This window comes from Erithacus rubecula (assembly GCF_903797595.1).
Source record: "Erithacus rubecula genome assembly, chromosome: 3".
Lineage (NCBI taxonomy): Eukaryota > Metazoa > Chordata > Aves > Passeriformes > Muscicapidae > Erithacus > Erithacus rubecula.
The window spans coordinates 141,989,270-142,012,612 of NC_136689.1; the positions used below are offsets into that span (position 1 = coordinate 141,989,270).

The 23,343-nt window shown below is 42.3% G+C and overlaps 1 protein-coding gene across 1 annotated transcript; it reads left to right on the forward strand.

The window, feature by feature from the left end:
* Positions 1 to 866: 866 nt before the first annotated feature.
* Positions 867 to 15,029, forward strand: LOC306799055 (uncharacterized protein; the record flags this gene model as incomplete). Its single annotated transcript, XM_079299570.1, has 2 exons — positions 867 to 950; positions 14,034 to 15,029. Exon 2 carries the CDS (start codon positions 14,043 to 14,045, stop codon positions 15,027 to 15,029), a length of 987 nt encoding a protein of 328 aa, XP_079155696.1. The 5' UTR covers positions 867 to 950; positions 14,034 to 14,042.
* Positions 15,030 to 23,343: the final 8,314 nt, after the last annotated feature.

A 23,343-nucleotide genomic window follows, 5' to 3' on the forward strand; every position in this document is an offset into this window, starting at 1 on the left:
AGCATGTAAAAATTGAAAATTATGCTTGCAAAAAAAATGCCAGATAAGTTTGCAGTCTCAATCCTTCTGGTTATTATGAGCAGCGTGACAATTTCACACAGCTGGAAACTGAGCTGGATGCTCAGGCTCTACAGATTTTTTCATCTGCAGAGACTGTCTCCCATTATACAATATGATCTTCCAGCTTTTGCCATCTTTCCCTGAAGGACCACTTGGTATCATCTTTAGAGGAAGAAGCCTGTAGATGTGAAAGGAAGGTACTTCCCCTCAACTTCATTGAATCCCAGCAAAGCTGAAGGAGGGCAGACTTAGCCTGGATGTCAGGAAGATTAGATATTAGGAGAAATTCTTTACTATGAAGGTGGTGAGATGCAGGAACTGGTTGCTCACAGGCTGTGGACTCCCCTTATCCCTGGAAATGTTCAAGGCCAGGCTGGATGGGGCTCTGAGTTACCTGGTCTAGTGGGAGATGTCCTTGCCTATGGCAGGAGATTGGAAGAAGATGATCTTTAAGGCCCTTTCCAAGCCATTCCATAAATCTATGAATGTCTAGTCTTCCTATTCAGCCCTCTAGGATGAGTGCAAAACTCATAGAGTTTTGCAAGAGAGGAGAGTTCTATTAAAATCTTTAAAATGTGTCTACAAGTGTTCTGCATCCTTTTGTCATGACATTTCTTAGAATTTTTCTATAAGTAAAGCATGCTTTTATCTTGCATGATGTATTTGTCCTGAGATCTCCAGTATCTTCTGATATATTACATAATTGCTACTAAAATAGACCACTTATCCCAACACATACATAACTCTAAAGCCAAGCTGCTAATAATAACCACCATCAGCTTTTCACTAGCAGGGAAAGGATTCAGGAGAAGTTTAAGCCTAATTTGCCTAATTTCCTTAAAGAGATCTCCAAGATCAATGAATTGAACAAAGAAATTGTTGGGACACAGGTGATGATACTGGTCTGGTTTCTGCAATATGGAAATGCAGATAAGGAGGAAAATCCCCAATGGAGGTGATTACACACAGGGGCTTTGTAAACTTGGGGTCCTACTGGGTGGTTTTCCAAGTGAGGAAAGCACTTCAGGTGTTTATTGGAGGAATGGGGAAGGAACTGGCATTTCTATTCCAGTTTCAGTCATGCTGCTTTCCCAGCAACTGGGAGGGCACTCAGAAAACTGTGAGAGACCTGAGGCACAATGCTGAGAGGGAATCTGTGTGGCAGAGGGTGTGGGGCATGTTCTCTGCCCAAACTACACAAACATTCCACAGCTTGTGAGCATAAAGAAGCTCTTCAGGACTGTGCTGTGGGATGAAATCTGCACATCTGGGATGTGGGGTGCTGGTGGCTTTGCAGGTGTGTGGTACCATCTGAATTCTTGGGTGGTCCAAAGAAGATTGGTTGTGGTGCTGCTATCACAACACAGCCAATGGCAATGGTGTTCTGAGACTCTTTTCTCACAAACTGACAGAAATTAAGACCATTAGACAAGAACAGCTTCCCCCATGATCCACACACTTTTCAATCAGCACCTTATTTTCATGAGATGATGGTTTGATGTTGGCCTTAAAACCACAGCAATATTTATTTAGTCTGCTTGAAGTGTGGGAACCATATCAAGACACGTTAAGTCTCTTTATGCTCTTGAGTCTGAGCATTTGGAGATTAAGAGCTGATGTCAAGCAAGGCACCAAGAGGGCTTGATTTTTATTTAAAACAAGTAAGAGGTGAGGCTTAAGCCCAACATTGGTCTGGTATAGACAAGAGGAACTAAAATCCCAGTGTTTAATGTAGAGTTTATTCATGCCTCCACTACATAAGGGGCTGTTCATTGCTCTAAAATGGCTGAAGATCACCTTGAATGATGCTGACAACCTTCCCTGATTCCCTTGAATACCTTCACCCTTGACTCAACAATTCCTGGGAGGGAGATGCTTAAAAACAACCTTCACCAGGGATTTTACTGAGGGTAATTGTACCACATTGTACCAACTATTTAACCAAGGCAGCAACACTCCTATGTCTAGCTGCCAAATGAGATGTCTAGACAGGGTAGTGGCTGGGCAGGATGGGAAATGAGTAATAATTCAGACTGAAGCTTAAGGATGGAAATTATCAAGGTAATTAATGGCAGTAGCCATGGAAAATGTAAGGTATACAGTTTCTCAGGTGAGGAGCTCAGTCAGGGGACACAGTGCAGGGCCATGAAAGAGACAGAGAGCAGGAGGAGGACTCTAACTTGATCAGAAGACAATGTTAGGAAACATATTGTTTCAGTGAGGCTTCCTTTTCACAGAAATGATGTCCCTTCCTGACTCACTCTAGGCTTCTCCATGCCTCTATTCTTTTCTACCAAAGACATAATTATCAGGAAGGACAGCCATCAGAAGACTCCATCGAGGGGGGCCCTTTCCCCTGAAGATGTTCCATGGGATGGGGAATGAAAAGGGGCAGAAAGGTCCCTTCCAACCCAAACCATTCTCTCTATGAATGTGTGAATCTATGTATTTGTGCTTCCATCTCCTTTTCTGAGTTACTGATTGAATGTGCTAATAGCATCTAAAGCTATTGAGAGGAGCTGATATTTAGTTATTATTCAAGCCTATAAGAAAGGAAAGAAAATATATCTGAAGATGATTAGAGAGTTCCCCTTCTGCCCCTTGCCTCCCTAAGAATCTGCTGTTAATAGCTTTAACTTCCCTTCCCATTATGCTGTGATAGGATTTGCCTTTCAAAGCACTCTGACTAGATAAGACAGTAGCTGCTGAATTAGAATAAGCAATACAGGCACACAAAAGATGTGTGGGTGTGCCAAGACACACGACCTTGATGGCTAAGGTAGCCCTCATCAGAGGAAACAAATTCCAAAAAGCACTCCAAACCTTACAGGGAGAAATTGTCTCCTTCTCAAAGTAAATTGCAGGGACCAGGAGCAGAAGTCGTGGTGGGACAAAGCAAGGAGAGCTACAGACTTGAGACTCAAGGTCCATGAGCTAAGAACAAGATGAGGTGCTAAACAGTGCTAAGAGAAATCATCTGAGTCTTTGGGAGGCAGTGCTGGTTTGGGTGACTTTTGAAGCTGAAAATAAAACTGTTGGTATACATAGAGATATTTTTAACAGACCAAAGATGTTCATCCTACAGAAACTTATGAGTGCACAGTTCTGATGAGGAAAACCCCGTGTTTCTTCAGAAAATCAGGGGGAAGCAAGATTCTACTGACACTTGAATTTGAGGCCTTGCATGGAATTTTGAACAGGGACAGGCTTAATATTCACTTTTCTTCACTTTTAAGAACTCTTGAATGGGTTGTTTGCACATATGTAGTGAGTGAGCTTCACTGGATCCTCAGATGAGGAACATATGGAATACCCAAGAGGAATATGTGTGGGAGGTACCATTTTCCTTAGCCACACATAAAATGGGGTGAAATACAACTTGCAGAATTGTCCTGGTGGATTTGAAACAATCCCATCTTGATTCTGCCTCTGAAATCGAGGGCAGTACCATCATTGAATATAAAAGTGAGCAGAATCAAGGACTTCTGGGATCTGGAAGGATTTCCAAGGGTGGAGCTCTGTGTTATAGTACAGGCATCTGACTTTGGACAATACTGAAGATTTCCTTGCTGCTTTACTTCTAAAACCCACCAAAGTGAACAGAAACATTTCCACTGAGAGATTAATTTCTGAGCACAAGAGCAGAATAAACCCAAATTTTTAGGAAGGTCTTCAAACCTATGGATAATACGATTACCTGGATTGGTGTTATGGACCATACTGGAAAAGCTCTAACTTTAAACTCTGCTCTCCAGAAGAGCTGAAATTGTCTCCATGACCAGCTCACATTGCAGAAAAGGTCCTTGTGCCTGTGAGGGACAGCAACTTTGTCCTGGCATTGTGCTGGAAAGCTGCAATTTGTCCAGTATTTGTTTGTTCTGTGCAGTGAGATGTGTTTAACATCCATGAGAAAAACTGTTTTTCTTTACATCCTAACTCCTGAGTGCAAAGCAATCATAATAAGAAGGAGAAAAATAATTAAAATAGTGGGAGATGAGTGCAGTCATCAAAATTTCTATGGAGCTGGCAAGCTGAATTTAGAAATTCCACAATGAAATTAATAGATCTTCCTCCCACATGAACACTTGGACTAATGGGGAATCTGCCAGTAAGGGTGTCCTCTTCATTGGCAAGGTCATTGGAATGTCACCAACACATAAAAATTCAGATGGATCCAGGCTTGGTGGATTAGGTGCTTATTCCAATAACTTCGTTCCTTGTATGTCAGGAGACAGAGTGGGAGCCAGTGCTGTAGTTGCAAGCAGCTTTTGGTTTAAAGTTGGTTGTTTTTTGGCAAATGGTTGAACAGACAGAGTGAGACAAAGGATCTGTTTGTGTTTCCATATTAAGTAGAATCAGCTGCTAAGTGTTGAATCAAAAAATCAACTCTTGGCTGATGGACTAGAAAAGGCTTAAAAGCACAAGTGCCAAGATCTCATACCTCATGATTCAGAAGAAATAAAAACTGCTGCTCTTCAACATTCAATGGTACATTAAGTGTCTCCAGGACAGCACCAGTGATCCATGTGGGCAGGATCAGCAAATTCTGAATGGGATATTCTAAAATTTTTGGTCCTAAAACAGGACCAGTTGAAATTCCTGCAACAACAGCTCTTTGGCACGCTAAAGAGAGGACAGAAGAAATGCAGTGAAGGATCCATTAAGTCTTCAGTAGCCTTTCAGCAATAAGCTAGGTACATAATACAGCTTAGATCCCTGGGCTCCTAAGGATGAGGAACAATTGCTTGGTGAAATTTGATTAGATTAGAGATTTATTGGATTTAAAAAACCCATCAGTATCCAAGACAAATATCTCTGCAGAGGTATTTGTACCCACAGTGCATGGGTAAAAAAAAACCCAAACAACATAACACAACAACTCTCTCCTTTTCTTGATGCTGGGATCAGAAAATGATACAAGGTCCTGAAATCTTATCCAAGAGGCCTGCACTTCCCAAAAATATTGACTGAATGTTGTGTCTGAAACCAGACCAGAAAGTCAGTAAGCCCCCATGAACTCTGTACACTACAGGGACAAAATTTTGAAAGGGTTTTGGGTTCTTCATTGCACTCTGCTTAGCCAATAACAGGGGCACCTGGATGGAGCTCTGAGTGAAGTGCAGTTATTAGGCCAATTTTAATTATTGCACTTCTACCCCACCAGAGAACCTATCTGGTTTAATTATGGACTCTAAGGTGCAGGTGACACAAAATTGCCCAATGGTCTGTAGTTACCTTAAGGAGCAAATGGGGTAAAAATTTAATTCTCAGTAGCTCATGGATAAATAATCGCCAGTTTTCCTCAGCTGAGGCAAATTGATTGGGGAAGGTCCTACAACAGCCAAAGCTCTGCCCATGTGCTTGAACCACTTCAGAGAACTCCTCAATAGAGAGACATGAAAAAAACTTTGTGTTTGGATTATCTTCTTCAAATTGGGGAAACAGCCTGAAATTGCTGTTCTGCTTGATTCAATTTACCCCACAGATCCAAAATTGAATTCTTTTGTGGCAAATGTAAAGTGAAATACTGCTAAGAGCAGTCAGACCCAGTGAAGTCATTAAATCTTCTATATCCCAAGTCAGCCTGGTTTTGAGAGGTTTAAATGATGCACAGCAGGTAATCCCATCCTTTAAATCAAAGGAAATGCCTCCATTTACTCTAAATCCTAGTGTCTGGGAAGGTTGGGATCCCCCTGCTTAGGATTTTTGAGGGGATGTTCTCTAGCCAGAGAGGCTTTTTATTGGTTGTAGATAATTTTTTGTGGTTTTGTTCAGTGAACAGTGGTTCAGATTTTGGCAATGTCACCATGTAATCATGCTTTATTTGATTGAGAAGACTTGAATGGACTTTGCTCCTATGGTAACAAACTTGTAGCTGGGATTGTTCTTAGCTTTTTGAAGGTGCCATTAACCATTGTTCCCAGTGGCCTGCTTCTCTCTGTGACTTTGCCTTTCCAAGACTGGACCTCAAAAATGTCAAGGTTACAGTGGGCAAAGAGAAAGTGAGTGAGTGACCGGGAAAATGAGATCAAGCCTTTTTCCATCTTTTCCCTGATCCTGGCCTGGACTGAAGCAACCCCAGCAGGAAGAGGCTGCTGTAGATCCTGGCAGCCTCAGTGGCTGCTGGTGGAGGAGGGTGTCAGCAGGATCCCCTGTGCCCACCCTGGCTCCTGTGTGCCCCATGGTGAGCAGAGCCCTCTCCGTGCTGGGATCTCCAGTTCTCACAGGCTGCATCTCTGTGCCTGCATCAGCCACCCAGGTGGGGTTACAGCTAAGATTTTGGCAGTGTCTGCAACTCTGGGGCTGTGTTTAAGGTCACATTTCTGTAGCTGTGCTTGCCTTCATTTAATCTTGTTTGCTCTGACGTCAATGCAAATGCAGCAGCCAGCCCAGGCTGTTAGATGCTCTCTCTATTATTATGTTTTTTTCTCTCTTCAATCACTGCTGGCTTCTAAAGATTGAGTTAAAATTACTATGGGGAGGGGTGGGTTGTTTTAACAGTGCAGCAGCTATTGTGTTGCCATATTCTACCCAAATACTTAATAATTCTGTTCAATTGATTCTTGTTGTAACAGCTGAAAAGCTGAGTTCACTGTGAGCTGTGTGTGCCTGTATACTGGTGTGATTCAGCCCTGAATGCTTATGTATTAGCCCTGCCTATTTTATACATAAACAATTTACTACCTTCATATGAATCAAATTTTCATGACACAGATTAATGAATTCTGCCTACCATCTGGAACGTCCTACAGCAGTCTCCAAACAGTGCAGGGATCCACATGTCATTGAAATGTAGCCCTTCCCAGATCAGAGCACAGAAACTGAGCAACACTGCAGCACTTTAGGACCACTGGGCAGAGTGGAATACACCAGACACTGTCCTGCTCAAGCCAGAGATAAATTTAGGTTGAAAGAGGTTATAGCCATTTTCTCGAGCAGTGCAGCCAATTTAACAGACTCCCAATTCCTGAAAGATATCTAAAGGACATCCCTTGATTGTGAGGCTCAGAGATATTCAGTGACTTGTCTCTGGCTGTGGACTAAGTCCATACAAAAGGTAGAACAGTTCCTACATTCCCTGCCTGCTACTGCAATCCCTCTAAAGCAGCCTCTGTTTGAAGAGCAAACGGCACAAGAGCCAGATAATAGGCTTGAGGATAAAAAAAGTGACATCAAAATCCTTCAACATCCATGTCATTAGTGGATCAGAGGATGGGCTGTCGTTGATTCTTCTGGCCTTAAACGCTACAGTATTCAACAAGGAAATGGTAAGTTTTCAGGGAATTGGAAAGCTGCAGCCTTTCAGGTCATGTTTAATCATTTTTTCATGAAGAATCTCTATTTGTAAGATCCCTGCTGTAAAAGCATCAGTGGATTAGCAGGACTAGCAGGTAATTCTGCTTTAACATCAATACTGGTATAACACTATATGCTACCACATTCTAATAGGAACTCGTGAAAAATGGATTTAAGGAGTGAGAGTCTGAAGTGAGTAATAACCTTAGGATGTGGATAAGAAAATTCACAAAGGGTGGAATTCAGGGTCCATCCCAGCCATTAAAGGGCTGGAGTCTCCTTTGCAGGCTCCAGAGCACTGCTGGCTCCCTGGTCTGAGCTTCTTTCCTTTACCTTTAGCCACTGGACCCAAAGTCACTGGATTGGGACAGGATCTTGTGGAGGATGAGGTGATGTCACCCCCAGTCTGAGGTACCTGCTGTCAGGGACTGTGAGCTGCTCATGACCCAGCACTGTGCTTGTGCCTCAGGGATCCACCCCAGACTGGGTTTAACAGCTGAAGAGGGCAGAGCTCACTCCTGTCCATTGTGCACAGCCTTCAAATAGCTCCCCAATGCCTCCCCAAAGTCTTCCTACTATGGGGAATACACAGTTCTGATGAAACTCACCCTGAAGCAACCCATTGGGAGCATATCCTAGGGAAAACATGAGACAATCCTGGGGTACAAACAACCTCAAATCTTTCTGTTAGACATAAAAAACATTTTGATCTCTTCTGTGGAGATAAAAATGTGTTGCAGCAAGGGGTAAGAAAGTAAGAGAGAAGCTTTTAGCCTCATAACTGGTAATTCTAGTAGATTTTGGCAGTGAAGCCAATGGTATTAAATTGTCCTTGTCAAAGGGTATATCCAAAGCTGCCCTTGCTACCAGATCATGCAGTCATGCCATTTTTTCACTTTTGGTCTAATTGGCCAAAAGAAAACAAAAATAGGAGCAATTTTGGCAGGAGAAAAGAACCCCCAGTCCTGTGGGGAGATGGGATGTGTGGACCTGAGGGTCTCTGTTTGAAGAAGTGAATTTTCTAGCCCATAAGGTTAAGAAAAGCAGTGGCACTGCTGACACCTCCTTTTCTGAAGACAGGGATGCTCATTCTTCTGTTCTGAATGAAATATTGCCTGGCAGAGCTGAGAAAAGGTGCTTGTGTGCCTGGGTATTTCTGAGTGCAATGGATGGGTGGCACCCAGAGAAGAGGCAGGTTGAGGGATGGCAGAGCTGCTGTCCCTGACTCTGAGGTGCTGGTCCCTGCTATCAGTGGGACAGGGCAGGGTAACACATCCATTCCTCAGCAGGAGCTCCATCTTTCTGCATTTTACAGTGCCAAGCCCTAAATTAAGAAAAAAATACAGCCAGGGAAGAGCTCAGTCTCTCTGTCTGCAGGTTCTGCTCGTGCTGTGATCTTTGTGGGCATGTAGCACAAGCAGGAGCTGGTAGTTAGCAGGAAACACTGCATTTGTCATTTCTGCTTCTCTTCCCCCACAGCAGTGAGAAGATTCATGTGCTGTGATGTCAGACACACACCCTGGTCAGCAGTGGCCCAACTGCATGTACAGGCCTTTACTTCTCCACAGACTTGTTGGATTGATAGGGTTTGGAGATGCTCAGAGCTTTGGGGAATCAACATCCTTATTCTAACAATTGACACCAAGATTTTTAAAGCTGAAGCTGGAATTTTGAGTTAGATCCTTAAATAAGTTGGCTGAATTTAAGGAGTCAAATCCAGTGCTACTGTTGAAAAACAGGCTATTTATTTATGTCTTAAATCTGGATTTAGAAGACTAATATTAGTTGCTCACTTTTTATAAATTTTTGTCGTGATCTAAATAAGGAACAATGTCCCTTTGTAGAGGTGGAAGTTGGAAAAGTTAGTTTACATTACTTACTTGTCATTCGGGCTGGAGTTCTGCACTTCCCCTTCCTTCCTGTAATATTGCAAATCCCAATAAGAAGCTCCCCAAGACTGAGGTTGCTCAGTAAATCTTGGGAGGCATATGGGAAATCTGGAGACTCCATGGTTTGGAAGCTGAGTGTACCTGCAAGGGACAATCTCCTGTGGGTTTCCTGGAACCCAAACTGGTCTTCTCATGAATTCCAGGACGACCTATTAAGGTAATAATAATAATAATATTAGGAATAAGAGTGTGCCAAATTGTATAAAATTGGATAATTCCTCTTAAGATCCACCAAATTTTATGAACAAATTTGAAATGTTTTCAAAAAACATTCCTTCAGGTTAATTATTGCAAATACTAGGTTATGCCCCAAACCTTCCCTCACCTGCAAAATAAAACCCAAAATGTAAGAACAATCTCTCAACAAGAAAAATTTGACATAATTTTCAAGTAATCATAGTTTTTTTTCAGGCTTTAATTATTCAACAGGTACCACATTTTATAGAACACTTGTTTTCTGAAAATCAGGTTATTTGGAATTGAACCTATTTTGGAAAGTAATGTAACTTCATTTCCCCTCTTTCTGGGTAGTTTATAATCTCCAGTGCCCTATGGTTCAGGAGGGGGGGGGTCAGTACAAATTTGCAGGTGAAAAACACAGTCACAGAGGGAAAAACATCTTCCCTGCCATCCCATGAGCAGCTTGTGGTGGAAAAGGGATTTGAAACCAGTTCCCTGATAATGAGCTGGTTTTCAGAGCACTCAAATGCTTTTTCTTTGTTCTGTTTGGAAACTCTTCTTGCTGCCACTGCTGTTTTAAGATACCAGTGGTGCAAAGGGAGTTGTGGCAGAATGAGACATTATCTTTGGCTCCTGCACTGAGGAAACACAGCAAGAATTTATTTGTATGAAGTTCCTGTAGTCACCTTGGCACCTGTTTGTTCTGGGATCCAAGACAGCCAGGTGTGATGTTAGCACTGTGTTCAATAATGATGATTATGAACAGGGTTATGTTTTATCTTTCTCAGCCCAAAGGACCCTCTGACCTCCTCAGACTCACTGGCTCACAGACAATATAACATCCTTAAAATTTTTTAGCACAGCAAATGATGATTTAAATCCCTGACATTGCAGGTGTGATAATGATGCCATCTGACAAAGTGCAAGGCTGCATATTTAAGGCTTTTCTGGGAATTATTCAGGTGCTGGCTCTGTTTCTGCATTGTTCATTCATGATGACCTGAGCTATTTGCTATACATACATAATCTGCAGTGGAAGCAAAGCCATTCATCTCTAGATGGTTAAACTGAATTGTTTCTCTCCCCTGATGAATGACAGCATGTGTAATGGATCTCCACATGCCAGAGGGGTTTTCAGTGGCACAGCTTCAGGCATCACATGGAGAATTAAAGCACACTGAAGGCTTGGTGTTTATTTTGGAACTGAACTAAAATAAAACCCACTCTGGGAGAAGCTTTCAGCCAGATAAACTGAAGGATTTGATCTGTGAACTTCCTTTCTTAGGTATTTCTGTCCTCCCCTTTGAACTGCAGCAATCAGTTGATACACGTGATGATGGGAAGGAAAAGCATCAGAGTTGTGTAACATCTGCTTATCACTACAGATTATCCTGTAGCAATGAGATTAAAGCATCTTGTTATGTAGGAAGAGTTTGGGATTTAGAGTGGTGATTTTGTGTGTGTGTATGCGTGCGTGCATTTGCTTTCTTTTTTTAACTCTTATGAAATGCACTATCAATTTGGTTTCATTGAGCAAGGAGAGGAAACCTCATGAGGGTTTTTAAAAAGAAGTCATAGATTTCTAAAGGAAGTGAAGATCATAGATTCATAGAATGGTTTGGGTTGGAAGTGACCTTCAAGAAAAGATAATTCAAACCCCCCTGCTGTGGGTAAGGACAACTTTGCTAGACCAGACTTCTCAAAGCTCCAGACAACCTGACCTTGAACACTTTCAGATTTTTAAAGGATTCCCTTCAATCATGTATCTATAATCATGTATGCTACCAACCAATATTACCTCCTAGCAGGTATATCCACAACAGGACTGAACTGGTGAAGTATTTGGGAGCCATATGGGGCAGTGACGTGCATAAAGCAATGGTTTGGATCTGAAGCCCTGCAGAGCTTTGTGACAGCACAACAGCCTGCTTCTTTCCCCTGCTGACAGATTGACTTCCTGGACAAAGTCCAGCTGGTTGCCAGGCTATCTAAACTCATGCTATGTGCTTGGCTCACTTTGGTTCCCCATTTTTGCCAGGTGTGTGCCAACAGGAAACCTCAGGGTGCCTGAGGCTGCTTTGTATCTGTCTGATTTCATCAGATGTAGAACAACAGAGGTGAGGACCAATCCTGGAGAGGAACCTCAGCTCAATCCCTTCTCTTCATCCAGTTATTAAGCTGATGTACAAGGTTTCTGTAAGACTCTTCCAAATCTCACTTTTAGCTTACAGTCAAGTGTTTATTGCCCTGTAATGAGCAGACTCCTGAAATCAAAATGAGTTAAAATTAGTAGAAGTGTCTCTAGGGACCTAAGTTTGGATACTAAGATAGCTTTAGAGGGACATGGGATTTCCTGTTTAACAGGGACACAAAGTTTTCTAGATCTGAAACCACTCCATGCCAATTTGCCACTGGGCATATTGTAAATTTAGTTAAATAGTGGTAATGTACTGTGGCACTTCTATTTCTGCTGTCCCATTGCTGTGCAGTTTATCAGAAGGATCAGCAAGCTGAGACCAGGAAGAAAAATGTTTAAATTACATGAAGGCTGTGGTTTCTAAATAAAGGCTGGTGGTCCCTTTGATAATACTACTATCATAATAGTTTGATCCAGAGGACCTGAAGCAGTCATTCTTTACATAGGTCTCTCGTTGACTGCAAAGGGAATTTTGGGCACAGAGCAATTACCTACAAAAGATTGGGCCAATTACTTAATTAAATTTTAAGTGGGAGGATATGCATAGCAGATGGACATTTCTGGAAGGTACTAAGTAATGTGTGCATGGGAACAGAGGATGCAGCTTATCTTGCACATTAGCCTTGGATGAGGTTTAAGTGTATTAACATTAGGACTCCAATCAGATTTAGGTAGTGTGTAAGATTTCTCCAAGCCTTCTTAACAAGTATGAATTTTTCTCAGAAGAGTGCAGCAGAGAATGAACCAATCACTTGGTCACTATTGTCTGAAACCAGCATGAGAACAAAAAATTGTCATGGCTAGAAAGATACATTGTCTAGGCAGGTTGTTCTATAGGCCTGACTAGGTGGCTGGGGTTGAGATTGCTTTTTAAAGGCAAGTAAAAGTCTTTTTCACCAAAATCTTTCCCAAAATGATAATTCATTGATACTACATTGCTTGCCTTTTCTTTCTTTCCCCTCACATATTTCCATTTTCATTAGAGCTTTCATTCTGTCCCATTGCTTTAAATGCCTATATTTTAGTACAAGAACTTGTTTATTTTATTTCACTTTGCATTTAGAGAGCCATGGACAGTCTTAAATGTTTTCCTGATAAACACAAAGAAATGGAAAAGGCAAGATAAGTATCATCATTGGTTTTATTTACAATGATACTAAGCTTGGGGACGTAAAAAAAAAATCCCATCAATAACAGTGAGCAGAAATTAGCAAAACAGACTTAATTAGATGAGATGAAAGGAACTCATGTTCTTTATGGAGGAGGAAAGGCAGGTTAATACTATAATTTAATAAAATATCTTTGTGATAATAAGGGCTAGAAGTCTCAGATACAGCCAAGTCTCTCCCATAACATGTATAGTGTGTACAAAGACCAGAGTGGGAATGAAAAGGTTACCTTAGAGGTTACCTTAGTTCCTTGTTTGGGCAGAAGAAAGAGCAGACTCTGATGCCTATGCAGGATAGAAAGTTGAACAGCAAAAATTTGTTTACCATGAGATTCTAATATTATTGACAACAATGATTATTGGTTATTGATTCTTATATTATTTCCCAACCATACTATAAAATTTCTCTGAACAAGAGCATGTAAATAACTCCAGGTTTGCCACATCTGCCATTTAGCAGTGTCTTTAGTTAATACCCCTGACACACAATTTTTGAAACTGAGCATTATCCACAGTATTCTGAACAAACCTTGGCATATTTCAGAGTATTGTCCATTGACACAAGCAAAATCATTATCAGTTTGTTGGTCTCTTCTTTATGGAAAACTAGGCAGAATTTTGGTGGAAATGAAGGAACCTACTCTGCCCTATAAAGCACATGTCAGTACATGCAAAAGTCCAGATTACAGAATATCAGAGGGAAAGAGAAGTACCCATGCCTGAGCCTCAACTAGCACCCTCCCCAAACTAACATTTATCCTCTGGTATTTTCCATGTTTTGTAGAGGCCCTAAACTTGCTTTAAATCAGTGAGAGCAGTGTGCAGTCTGGCCCTGCTCACTGCCTAGAAAGACCTCAATATTTGGGACTGAGTAGGAAGAGGAATGGTGATGTTTGAGTTGCACTGGTGACAGACATGGAGGAGTCAAGCCCTGATTCCTCAATTGTCAGGTTAATTTATTCTCTAGATATGGAGACAAAATTTGCCCTTTATTTTAGATCACCCTGGGGTGAGGCAGTTTTAGGAGCACAGTGATTAGGATTTAAGGTTAAGAGGAATACACATCAAGTTTTCAAACAGGATGATTTCACTCTTTTCAAACTTCCAAACATTGGATAGAAACTTAAGTGAGGATTAATACAATATAAGAGAGTGATGTCCACATCTATTTGTTTCCTTTCAGAGTGCCCCAATGGCTGAAGAAAAGCCCAAGTATAACTGCACTGTCAGTGAAGTCACCATTGTGAACCTGCAGCCTGAGAAAAATCCAGTTCTCCTCCTGGCAGGAGGGAAGCCAGGAAATGATCATAGAAACCTTGGTTTCCAGCCTCCTCCTCCAAGGATTTCAGAGAAGAAGCTATGCCAGGGAGAGAAGAAATTGTGTCCAGAAAAGGTGAAAAATGAGGGAGCTTTGTCTCCCAGCCTGCATCGTGCAAATGAGTTGTGCAGCTCAGAGGGCATTACTCTGAAGAGACCAGTGAAGCTGGCCCCTCTGGAGATCCCCCTGGAAGTAAAAGAAGCCCAGCTCCAAAAGATTATGAGCATCCAGAGAGAAGCCCAAATGGCTGCCCAGAAGCTGATGGTGATCAACACCATCCACAACGAGCCCCATGTGAAACGCGTGAAGAATCTGGCTCAGGGAGAGCTGGCAAACCTCCAAAAGATCAAGCAGAACGAGAAGCCAGCTCTGGAGAGCAAAGACGATCCCCTACCCCCCAAAAGCAGCAAACCGCACGGAGAAATCCAAATTATTCTGCCTTCAGAGCCAAGCTGCAAGCCGAGTAAAGCGGCGGGTGCGTGCGGGGAGGCTGGCCAGGCGCCGCGCCCGGCGCCGATCCCCAGCGTGCAGGTGAGCCATGCCCCGGCCGCGCCCGGCAGCCCCGAGCCCGCGGCCCGCGCCCCGCGGCGCCGCTTCCCACTGCGGCACGGCGCGGAGCGCAGCGCCCGAGCCCAACCCGTAAGGGCCACGGAGCCCAGCAAGGGAGAGAGCACCAAGCAAACCGCGGGGCAGAGGACCCAAAAAACCCTCAGCGATGCCAGCAAGCTCATTGAAAACGTGTCCAAAAAGCAGAAGGAGCGAGGAGCGAAGCAGAGGGAAATGGATGAAGCCTCTTTAGAGAGGAGGCAGTCTATCCGAAGGATGGCATTGGGAGACATCATCCAGGTGGATGATGACTGAGTGCCACAGCACAGATACACAGGAAGGTGTTTTAGACTGATTGCTTAGATAGAAGGCTTCAAAAGAGCGTGTGGGCACATTACTAATCCGCCAAGTAAAAATAAGGTGATACCGTCGAAAAACTGTCATTTCTGAGATGCTCAAAAAAGTGGCTCAGGGAAAAAAAACCTTCTACTCTGCTCAACACTAGAAAGGCATCAGATGGAGTATAACTTTTCAAGAGACATAGACCATGCAGAAAAAAATCTGGGTGTGGACTGGGTGGAGGGATCAAGAGGAAAACAGGAGCCTAGAAAATACTGTGTATGTGAGTGCCCTTGCACTCACAACTGTGGCACGTGTTTCAGAAAGACAAGATTAAAATGTTCTTCGTATCTACTGTTGGCAGAACAAAAAAATAATTAGTGTAAGTTTAGCAAGAGACATTCAAGTCAGAAAAGGAGAAAAACTTTTAAGGACAACAAACACAGAAGAATATTATTTACCAAGATGGGAATCTCTGTCACAGAAATTTTTAATAATGCATTAGGCAAACACCTGCCAAGGATGTTTTCAGATGAATTAATTCTTCATTCACACACAAGGACTGGATGATCTGTAGTGTCCTTCAATCTCAATTTTCTTATGTTGTATGGTCTATCTTTTCAGTTGTCCACAGGCAGGGCTACTAGCTAAGCCATGTAGTGCAAAAAGGTACAATAAATGCAAATTTTTACTTTGCACTGATTTTTCTTCCTTGTCTTACAGCTCATGCCAAGATATTTGTTGAATTCTTCAGAAGACAATATCTATGCTGATATCCCTTGGTTTCTCCAGGCTTCTGTTTGTTGTTTCACAATTTCTTGGTAGATGGAGGAACAATTAATCCAAATATTTTTGTGTTGCTTTTTTTACCTTTCCACCTTTCACTTTTCAAGATCTTAGTCATCTTTTAAAGATTAAATTTTGGGTTTGTGTGAAATATGGAATAAACCAAGCAAATGCAGTCTCAACTTAGACCCCCTTAGAATCCTTTTAGGGAGAAAAGCCTATTTCATGGGGTTAAAGACAAGTATTATGACAATTTGGCAGAGATTCTAACATGGTGTAAGATTAACATGCAGTAAAAATTGTTCTATAAATTATTTTTACAACTAGAATTAGGATGTTCAATGATAGTTCACTTCTTTGGTTTCTTGATTTTTTTTTTGTTAAAAGTGGTCAAATGATCTTAGAACCTGGGGCTTAAAAAGAAACGATGGTGAGACTTGTCATAAAAACCTCAGGAGTTGGTAAAAATACATGGATGTCTAGAAAAACAGAAGGTGAGTACAAGCAGCAGAACTCAGCCTTTAAACATGCTGTTTTTGGTGGGAGATGAGAAAAGACAGAGCAGAAAAGGGCTTGAAAAATATTTAAGAATTCTTCTGCATTCCAACAATATCAGAAAATGTTAAACTTTTTTTGGATTGTTTGTTTCCTGATTGCTCTCTTAGTAAGAGAAAACCCACAAGCCAGAGATGCTTTTGGAATTTGTTCTTGAATGTTTCTTGCTGAAGAGAAAATAAACATGGCCAGGATTGAAACTCTGCCCAGGTTTGTCACAGCAGCAGTAGCTGTATTTATACAAATCAGTCACCCTGTGACTTGCCACCACCTTTATCTGTCACTTTTCTATGCTAGAATACCTGGGGAATGAGGGCTCACAACTATGCAGACCAGATAATTCAAGGTGAATAAGGATTTTTGTAGTAGTTGAACACATAACTTGAAATTAAAAAGAGATGTTAAGCCAGGAATAAAAAAAAAAAAAAAAAAAAAAAAGTGAGAGGTATATCCTCCTTGTGATAGCTGGGCAGTCAGGAGAAATAATAATTTAACTAATAAACTCAACTGCATCTCTGACTCACTAAACTGCAGCTACTAAACTAAATGTGAAACTGCAATTCCCATGTACTGTGTTGGCATCTAACATGCTACCAGCCAGAAAGTGTTCCAGATATCATTAATGGGGTATCCAAAGAAAATGCTACTAAGATTTGCAGTTTTCAGTAGAAGTGGGATGGCATGGGAGAACAGCTGAGTTAGGCTAGGCCTGGCTCACCTCAGAAGCTGCTGCCTTTTTAAGCCATGATTTAAGGTCCATCAAATGGGTGGTTGAGTCTCCTGCCTTGGAAATACAACTCAAGTGACAACTCAACCACGATGAACAACTCTTCCAGTTGTCTGTGGGAATGTTGCTACAGGTGCTAAAATGACTTTCTATTCCTCTACTCTTTACTGAACTATTTTAATGCAAGTAAATGCTTTAAAACAAATTTATAAGGAAGAAATGATTGGGTGATGCTTTAAAAAAATGTGAACCAATGAGACTGAAAAGAACTTAAAGGTCCCAACTTTCTCCTATGGCAGCAATTACAAATTGTTGCTGGTTGCACAGGTAGAAGACTTTTGATTGGGAAAAGGGACTATAAACTTTTCCATCCCCAACATAGCAAGGTCATTGAGGAAATGGCATCTCCAAGGACCAGCTTTACATGGAATTTCATGCTCTGTGTCCCATGCTTCAAAGAGCATCTTCACTTACTGGAGAAGTGTCAGAGGGCTAATCTGAATTCTGAGGAATTTACCTTCCATGAGACAGGCGAGAAGTTTGAGCTGCAGTTTGTAGAAGGTTTTTAAGGAGAAGGACAAAATATAAGATATAAATAATTTAGCAGAAGCTGAATCTTGAGAAATTGATGTAAGATTTGGGTTCAGCATTTTAACTCCAGCTGCTGTCCAATATAAATGCATTTTGCCCTGGCTCTTTGCACTGCTTAGACCTCCCCACCACCCTCTTATGCTGCTTCTCAAAAGCAGCACAATGATTTGGAACAGTGAATTTAACATTGAAAATCCTCCCCAAAGATGAGAATTCAACTGGGATCTGCACCAGGCTTGATTTAGTGAGTTGTTTCAGTGGTGCTAGAGTCAGCATGAAGGAGATGAGGACAGGGAAGCACACATTAATTCTGGTCACTGGCTGGGCTTCTGTCATGCAGAAGTGTGTCTAAATTAGACTCTAAAGGCAGTAAACTACTGTATCAAAGTGCCAAGGGTCACAGTGGGCTCTGTGACATGCTACAAGTACTTGAAAAACCTGGAGTCCACCCTCAGACTTCTGAGACTGAAGAATAATGGTGGCTTTGCTTTTTGCCTGTCCAGTGTTGGCTGCTTCCCTCTCTGTTCTGCATCTGTTCTTCCTTCTGCTCAAGTGTGGTTTCAAATCTTTTCAGTGTGAAAAGTGATGAAAGTCATGTTTTCCATAGCCTTAAACTGGATCAGTGTGGGAGCATCAGGGGAACTCTGGTACTTATAGAAACATGAGACCAGGATGCTCCCAAGGTATTGCCCTTTTCTAGTAAAATAGGTGTGATCCAATGCTACCTAATACTTGCTAGTGTGTAAAATGTGCAATGAAAAAGCAGTGCTGTGCACACATAAAATAGCATTCTGAGGTCAAATGCAATTTCAGAAGAATCCCATTGAAAAGCAAGATTAGGGCAAAAGAGGCCAGGTTTTTTCAACTTAGCTCTGGCCATGTCAAGGTGGGTATTCTGGAAGGGGAGCCAAGCTCTGCTCCCAGCCAAATGCTGTGCATGGAATATCAGTCACTCGAGTCAATTCAGTTGCTCTGTCTTCAGACTGACATCAGAAAATGACTCAGGAACTTCAAACCAATGTTTGAACTGTGGATGATGCAATCAGTGGAGCTGAGATTTAATTGATCTGTAAAAATGTTCTCAAATATTGAGTATAAAGGAAAAAAATGTAGCAGCTTAGTAAAGAGGGGGATCCACTCTCATGCAAATAAATTTAATAAAGGAATAAATGTGCTTTAGGGATTCATATCCATGTCTCTGTTCAGTAGGTTTTTCCAAGAGAAAACCTCTCTGATTGCATATTCCATTGCTCTTGCTTACAGTGTTTTTGCAACTCAGGAACCCAGTGGGTGATTTCATTTGTGTAATACAAAAACAGTTTCTATCCCTTCCCCCTAGGCTGTAAAAAAGCAGGACACAAAGATGGTCTCTACTCCAGAGACTTTTTTAGCCTCAATGTAAAATAAAGAGGGAGTGGGCAGACACAACAAACACAGACAAGTGGCATAGTGAGATCCCTTCCAAATCAGTCATGAGCAAAAGTTACAGACTAATGTCACAATCAACTAATTTAGGAATGGCATGTTTCATAAACAGCACCTTCCACCCCCACAGAGTCTTACAGGCTTCACAGAACAGCAGGATAACACTTGCTGGGATGAGAAAAAGGGTAAATTCTTGATTAATTCATCGACCTCTAGAGCCAGACATGGTCCCTCACTGGAAGAGAAGAGGACAGCCCAGAGATAACTGGATCCCAGCCAGGACTGGCACCAGATGGGCACACTGTGAAATAGCCAAATGTCTTGGCTGTCCCCTATGACATGTAGAAATGTCCCTGAAGACACTGCCTGGGTATTTGCTTGCAGTTCTTTCTCCTTTCAGTCAGCAACAGGATAACTCAGTCCTGTATAGAGGGAAAACAACTGAGAAGAGATTCAGGAAAGATTCAGAAAGTTTTTAGAGGTGAGAATGTGAAGAGCATACTTTTCTTTATTAAAAAGAAAAAAAAAAAAAAAGGATTTTTAAAAATCTTTATTATTGGATTTTCCTTGGAATTGCCTTTACATTTTCAGGGATTGCCATATGGATTTTGTGGAGAATTACAGGAAATGACAACACAGTAATCAGTAGATGAGAGGAAGGGAAAGGGAGGAACCAGAAACACAAACCCAAGAACTCCAGAGACAGTCTTCATTCTAACTGCCATTAGTCCTTGATGCAAACTTTCCCCATCTCTTCAAATTGTAAAAACTAGAAGTTTTAAAGATCCCAAAGTCTCCATCCTGCAGTTCATGCCAGTCTGGAGGAGCCTGAGTCAGAGTCAGCCCCAGTAATAATGAACCCAAGACACTGCACCAGGTTCTGTGCCTGCACTCCTGTGGGGTGAATCACAGGGAGCAGGGTCCCACCCTGGATCTGGGATCCTGCTGCTGCTGCCTGACTCTGAGTTTAAGAAACCATAGGGCTCTTTCCAGAAGAGCTCAGTAACCAGAAGCAGTAGGGAAAAACCTGCTGTTGAGATAAAAACCTACTAAATTGAGATTTCTAGTTATCAGTGTGGGGCTGGGAGACAACAAGCACTGGCTCTGATTGCTCCTGTAACCTGTGCACACTCAACCCTTGGAAAACAGCCTTACAACTTCAGGAACGAGCTGGCACTGTGCTTGCCTTTGAGATCCATGTGATAATGCTCTCAGGGTGTTTGTGCCAACAGGTTTCCTTAATTTTCATTGTGTGAGAGACATGATTTTAAACATAATGGCCTCCTCTGAATATTCACCAGGCCCTGGTGGTGACATGCTTTCAGGCAATTGCAGCAGAAACGTCAATAAAAGGAGCAGTGCTTGAAAATCATTAGCAGGGAGTACTTTTAACTTTGTTCCTTGAATACATTGTCTCCTACCCAGGCAGCTTGCTGACACTTCTATCTCTTGAAATTTATTGTAACAGTGGAGGCTGAAATTGGCTCAGTTAAAATAAAGGATATGTGGAGCCGCCAGCTAAACCCAGAAGCAAACCCAAATGAGCTCTTAGAGGTACAAAACACACAGTGCCTTTTCACTCCTCTTATTTATTTTCCTGCTAATTCTTAGTGAAGAAGAACAGAAGCTATAAAAAGCCGTCTGAGTGTTTCTGGACCAGTGAGGAACAGAAAAGAGCATGAAAGCACCAGCCACGTTTTCAGAGAAAGAAAGATCCAAGAAATATGATAAAGTTGAGATAAGCGAGGAGCACAAGAGGCCTTGGTGTGACCAAGACTTTCTGTGTGACTTTCTAGTTGATGGGAATCAGCAGCAGGGCTTGAGTGTATTTCTGAGGTGACCTTTTTACTCAGGCCTCCTGCAGTCACACTTACCCAGCTCCTGACAGACACCTGGACAGGATTTATTCTGAAATACTGCACTGTATGTTAGAGTCAAATGCACAGGGAGAGACCTCAGCTCAGACTGGGGACACCAAAAACACCTGAAAAGCAAGTCCTAGAATATCCCAGGTGGAATTCACCAGGTTGTGTGAGTTACATCCTCTCCACAATGCCAGCTTCAGGTGACTTGGCTGACTTATCTGGATTGTGGTTGTACTGAAAAGTTGTTTCTTGATGATTAATTACTCAGTGGAGAGGAAAGTGTGGTGTTCCTGTTGTTAATTTGCTGCAAAATGAAAGTTTGGGAGGAGCTTTTTACCATTTATTTGCATTTCCACTTTGTCCATTGAGGTAAGGAAAGGAAAATCCCTTACCAATTACTGTCAAGGGCAAAATAGATTTGAAATAGGGAAAAAAAATGCATAAAAATGGATTCTGATAGTGAGACAAAGACACAAATATTCAAACAACATCTTCTCTCCTCCCAAGGGTCTTTTCTAATCTCCCTCCTCCTATTCACTCCTGACTGCTCTGCCACATGGGGCACAGGGGTGGAGATGGGGCTGCAGCCAGTCCCTCTCAGCCCCTCTGGGACCCTCCTCCCTCCTCCCTGCCCAGGCTGGGCTCTCTCCAGGGCTGCAGCCTCTCAGCTCCCCTTGGGGCTCTCCATGGCAGCAGCTCCTGGCCATGTCAGGTACACCCAGAGCACCCCAGAGCTGTTCCAGGATGCCCATGTGGATGGTCAGGGATCATGCTGTGGATTTATTGCCTCCCCAGATGCTACTTCTTAGCTGTGAGTGTCTTTTTCCATCTGTGAAAAGTCCCAGTGGCCACACCAATGCACACAGAGAATTCCTGACACTCTTCCCTAAACACAAATCCCAGTGATAATTAATGGTCTTTTCAGGGAATCACAGAATCACAAAACCATTTAGGTCAGAAAAGACCTTGAAGATAATCCAACAAAGCATCAGCCCAGACCTGCCACGTCCACCACTGCCCCTTGTCCCTCAGTGCCACATGCACCCAACCAGCAGAGCATCCTCTGCATCAGGGCCAGAAGGGAATAAAGCCAACCACTTTTAATAACTCATTGGTGCCAACAAACCAAGGCTGCTGTATTAGGAACACAGGTGTGGAAGACTTTTTTTGTTTTTCCTCTTGATAGTAGGCATGCATGTTCATGTCTCTAATTCAATTAATGCTTTTCCATCATCAGGTTTCCTCTGTTCATGGTTTTTTGGTTTTTTTTTCATTTTATAGATCTGTCAGAGGAAGGTAATGAAAATGTAAGCAAGCCAGCATTGTGTGGGTGGGAAGCAAACTTTGGTGTTAAGTTAAAAATCACAGTTTGAGGTCTGGGTGGACTTTCAGAGGTAATTCACTTGGTAAATCAACCAGTTTGTCCTGTCATCAAGCTGTCATTTCTAAGCAGTGCTGCAGCAGGTTACTGCCAGAGACTATTAAGCAAGTCATTATTATTTCAGCCCCATTAACTAACAGGATACACCTCTCTGCCCAAGGAAAGATGTTAATCAGCTTTGCCTTGAAGCACTGCATTCAGCTTTTTCCTTCAGAGATATCACTTCCTACAACATTACTAAAATCACCTTGAACTGAGGGGCAAAGAGCAGAGTGTTCAGGGGTGAGACAACATGACCCCTTCTCCACCTGACTCTGGTGGCAAGTAGCAGAGACAGAAAAGGGACCAGGAGCTACAGATTCCATCAGGAAAAGGATAAAAACAAAGTCCTAGTTGCCAAACTAAACATGATGACCAGTTTATTCCACATGCCTCCCTCCTCCCCCAGTCACTTTTGCAAACTGAATATATGCTGTCACCTCCCTCCCACTCAATAAGCAGCCTCTGAACCTCAGTGTTCTCCAGATCTCTCATCCCAGTCACCAACCAACTCACCTGGAGGCTCACTGGTACTGAGACATGAATTTGGAATAGAGAGGACTGCTGGAAATAGGATTTGATGAGGTTGTAGGACAGATTGATCAAGCACTGTTCACTCACCAGTAGCATGGTAACACATATCCAGCTCCTTTCTCCTTTATTTCCTGGCTTTTTTCTCCCCAGTTCAACTTAGCACCTCCCTTTCCTCACTTTCAATTCTTCCCTGAATCTTCCCATAATTAATTTTGCACATTTACATAATCCCCTTAAGGTTTTACATCCTAAATTTTACAAAATCTTAAAATGCTCTCCCCATGTTAAATCCTGTATCTCTTTATGCTGACAAACTGTTCAGGTGGCTTTGCTTTCTGTGGGCAGAATGTCAGTGGCTGGCTCCTCTTGGTGGGCTCCATTCCAGGG